Source organism: Pteropus vampyrus, unplaced genomic scaffold (assembly GCF_000151845.1).
Source record: "Pteropus vampyrus isolate Shadow unplaced genomic scaffold, Pvam_2.0 Scaffold239, whole genome shotgun sequence".
In the NCBI taxonomy this organism is placed as follows: domain Eukaryota; kingdom Metazoa; phylum Chordata; class Mammalia; order Chiroptera; family Pteropodidae; genus Pteropus; species Pteropus vampyrus.
Window position 1 is genome coordinate 312459 of NW_011889020.1, and position 3084 is coordinate 315542.

At 66.4% G+C, this 3084-nt stretch overlaps 1 protein-coding gene across 1 annotated transcript in view; it reads left to right on the forward strand.

Moving 5' to 3' along the window:
• Positions 1–3084, forward strand: part of SLCO4A1 (solute carrier organic anion transporter family member 4A1) — a 20071-nt gene that overhangs the window by 217 nt on the left and 16770 nt on the right. The window contains exon 2 of the mRNA XM_023519897.1: positions 2814–2888. Within this exon, the coding sequence (XP_023375665.1) occupies positions 2814–2888 (75 nt within the window). The remainder of the gene's footprint in view (positions 1–2813; positions 2889–3084) is intronic.

The following is a 3084-nucleotide window of genomic DNA, read 5'->3' on the forward strand; positions in this document are numbered from 1 at the left end:
GGGGTCCGCACTGCGCCCCGAGACGCTCCGCGGGAGGACGGGAGCGAGCGTGGAGGGCTATCGGATGCAAAATGCACTCCTTCCCACCGCCGGCGCCAAGCCTCCCAGGAGGCTGATGGAGACGAACGGGATGCGTGATGGGTGGCTGGGGCGCGGGCAGGGATGGAGGGAGCGGCCAGGGCGGGTGGCCGAGCTGGTAGCACAGGGACGGACGCGCCTCTGGGAGCTGCCTGGTTGTGGCGGGCCCCCACCTGCGGCGGATGCCGCTGCTGCTGAGTCAGGGAGGAAATTGTCATGCACAGAAGTTTCGCGCGGGCGACCGGGCTTTGTTCGCGCCAGCTGCTCCGCACACGTCGGGGAGGGGAGCGCGGGCAGCGGAGTCCCTGGGCTACTACTGGGCGGGCGAGCGGGGCGAGTCCCCAGACCCGGCAGCGCCAGCCGTGCCCCTGTCCCCGCCCCCGCCCCACCACGCCGGGCTCTGAGCCGCGCCTGGGGGACCCACGCGCTCACGGGGCAGGCAGAAGGCGCGGGAGGATGGAAATGAGCTGCAGGCTCACCCTCTGCGCCGTGGGACAGCCCACTGGGCTTGCGGGGTCAGCGCCAGGGCGGGAGCGAGGCGGGCTGGCCCTGGATCCCCAGGCCCCGCATCCCCAGCCCCTGGCGCTCCCCCCTGAGGCGGGACCTGTAACAACGCTATAGTTTTCACCGAGACCAGCGCGTCTCCACTGCTCCCGGGGCCGGAACCTGGGTCTCCCGACTCATCGCAAACGGGCCCTGGGGAGCCGCGGCCGCTCTGCCAACTGAGTTCAGAATGAACAAACGAACGAACGGGGATGGGCAGCCTGGGTGCCGTCCTGCTCAGGGGACAGAAAGCTCCTGGTTTCAGCCAGCTCCTTAATGAAGCAAACAACGGCGATAATACTGGCGAAAGCAGCGGCTATTTCCTGAGCGCGTGGACCGTGCCGGGCCCTGCGCTGAGAGCCTGAGCATCATCTCCGCAGCCCTGGCAACCACACCAGGCGCCGCTCCCGTGCCCCAGACCAGCGAGCTGAGGCACCAGTGGCCGAGCGACCTGGCCGGGCACACCGCCAGGCGGGGGGGTTAGCAGCCAGGGTTGCGTGACTGCAGACGCTGACAGCTCTGGAGGGCTGGGGCAGGCCTGACGCCGAGCAGTGTCTCAAAAGCTGGGTCCCCAGCTAAAGGGGCAAGAGCCTCTGGCCCTGGGAAGCAGGCGGGACACGTTTCAGGAAGCGGGTCTGCACAGCCGCTGGAGGGGGCGGGACGGGTGTCGCCGTCGGACCCCACGCTCCTGACCGCCCTGCGTAGGGACTTTCCCGCTCTCCTGCCGGGCAGGGCCACAGGTGCTGCCTGGAAATCCTCCGAGGGGCTGCGTCCCTCCCTAATGGCTGTAACCTAATCCGCGGTTCCTTGGGTGTGGCTCCTGAAGCAGGTGTCCCTCCCCATTGCCATGGTGAGGTGGCCGGGCACCTGGAGTCTGGCAGGACGATGGCCAAGCGAGTGCAGGTCCTGGGGGCACCTGTACTTACTTCCAGGGACTCAGCTCGGAGCGCCTGCTCTGCCGGCCGTCACGGCCCCGGCCTTGGCAAACCCGCGGTGCCTCCAAGCTGCACAGGTTTGCTCAGCTGCCTGCGAAGTCCAAGTCCACTCACCGGCTTAGCACTGTCTCTATGACCCCCTCCGTCTAGAAGCCTCTCAAGTGTGATCCGGCTTGAGGTCAGCATCGCCGAGTCGTGTAAAGTCATAGCTTGATGGACTCACACTGGAACGAGTGGCCGCTGCTACGGCTGAGTCCCTCAGGCCTCCCCGCGGGTGACAGGCCGCTAGCCGGTGCTGGCGATGGAAGGGAGCTGCCAGCCCAGCAGGGGACCCGAGGGCTGGCCTGGCCAGGCCATGCTTCCGCTTCCTCCTCGTCTCATCCAGCCGGGGTGTGGACAGAGGCTACGACAATGCTCCCTCTCCTGTCACGTGGCCTCCTGTTCCCAGGAAAAGGCCCGTCGCCCACTTAGGCACATACAGTAACCCTCAGAACCTTGCTTTGTTCTGGGACGTCCGGCTGTTCGCCTGGCCGCGCGTGGTTGCCGTGGGTGCGGTGGCGGCCGTGGGCAAGACGGGGTCTTCACCTCGGCAGGTAATGGGACAGGCCCGCGGGGACTCCGCGGAGCATAGGGGCACCAGCTCAGGGCTCAGGCGACCGGGGTGCTTCGGGAGGAGGTGGAGGAGATCGGCCTGGACCCCAGCTTGTGTCCCCTCACGGGCCGGTGGCGAGGGCTGTTCCTGCTGCGGGCCCTGGCTCGGCCCTCAGTCCGCTGTCCTCAGACATGCCTCGTTCCCCTCCATGGCCACATTGCAGCCCCATTTCCACCGGCACAGAAGTAGCTTCTCGGATCACGTTCCTGGGGGCAAGTGGAGGCTTCCACAAGCCACGTGTCTTTTGCAAAAGACGCCCATGGTGTGACCAGACGAGGCCCACCAAGGACCAAGCACGGCGCAGGGCTTGCTGACCAAGGCCCAGCTGGCTCCACTATGGGTGACCCACTATGGGTCACAGGCTCCCAGCTGGGGCCTTCCAGTGGGTTCTCTCCTCCACGTGAGCACCTTTGACATGGGGGCTGCCTTTTCAGAGTGGCTTTTTTAGCCAGCAAACCTTGGGGGTAGACCTGAGGCCTCGCCCCTCGGTCTGCGCCACAGAGGGTTTGGGGATAGGGATGGGCTGCGCTGAGGGTGGCAGCCATTCCCACCTTGAGGTTGCTTGGGGCCCTTGCATTTTGTCGTGGGTGTCTCCCTCTTGGCAGGCATTGTGGGCCTGGCCCATGGACCGCTGGGCCCAGGAGGCCGCCTGGAAATGGCCGAGCACAGCCTGTGCCTGAGTGGGCCAATTATGTGGTCAGAGCCGCGCCCCCCCGGCACCCCCAGTACCCCCAGATCCCAGTTCCCAGTTCCCTCAATTCTGTAAGTGTGTTTCTCATGAGCCTCCAGTGGCAGAAGGCTGGGTCCTCCACCTTGGGGCCCCTTCGCATGATGTCACACCCCCATCCTAGTGGGGAGCCTGAGGCTGGAGAGGCT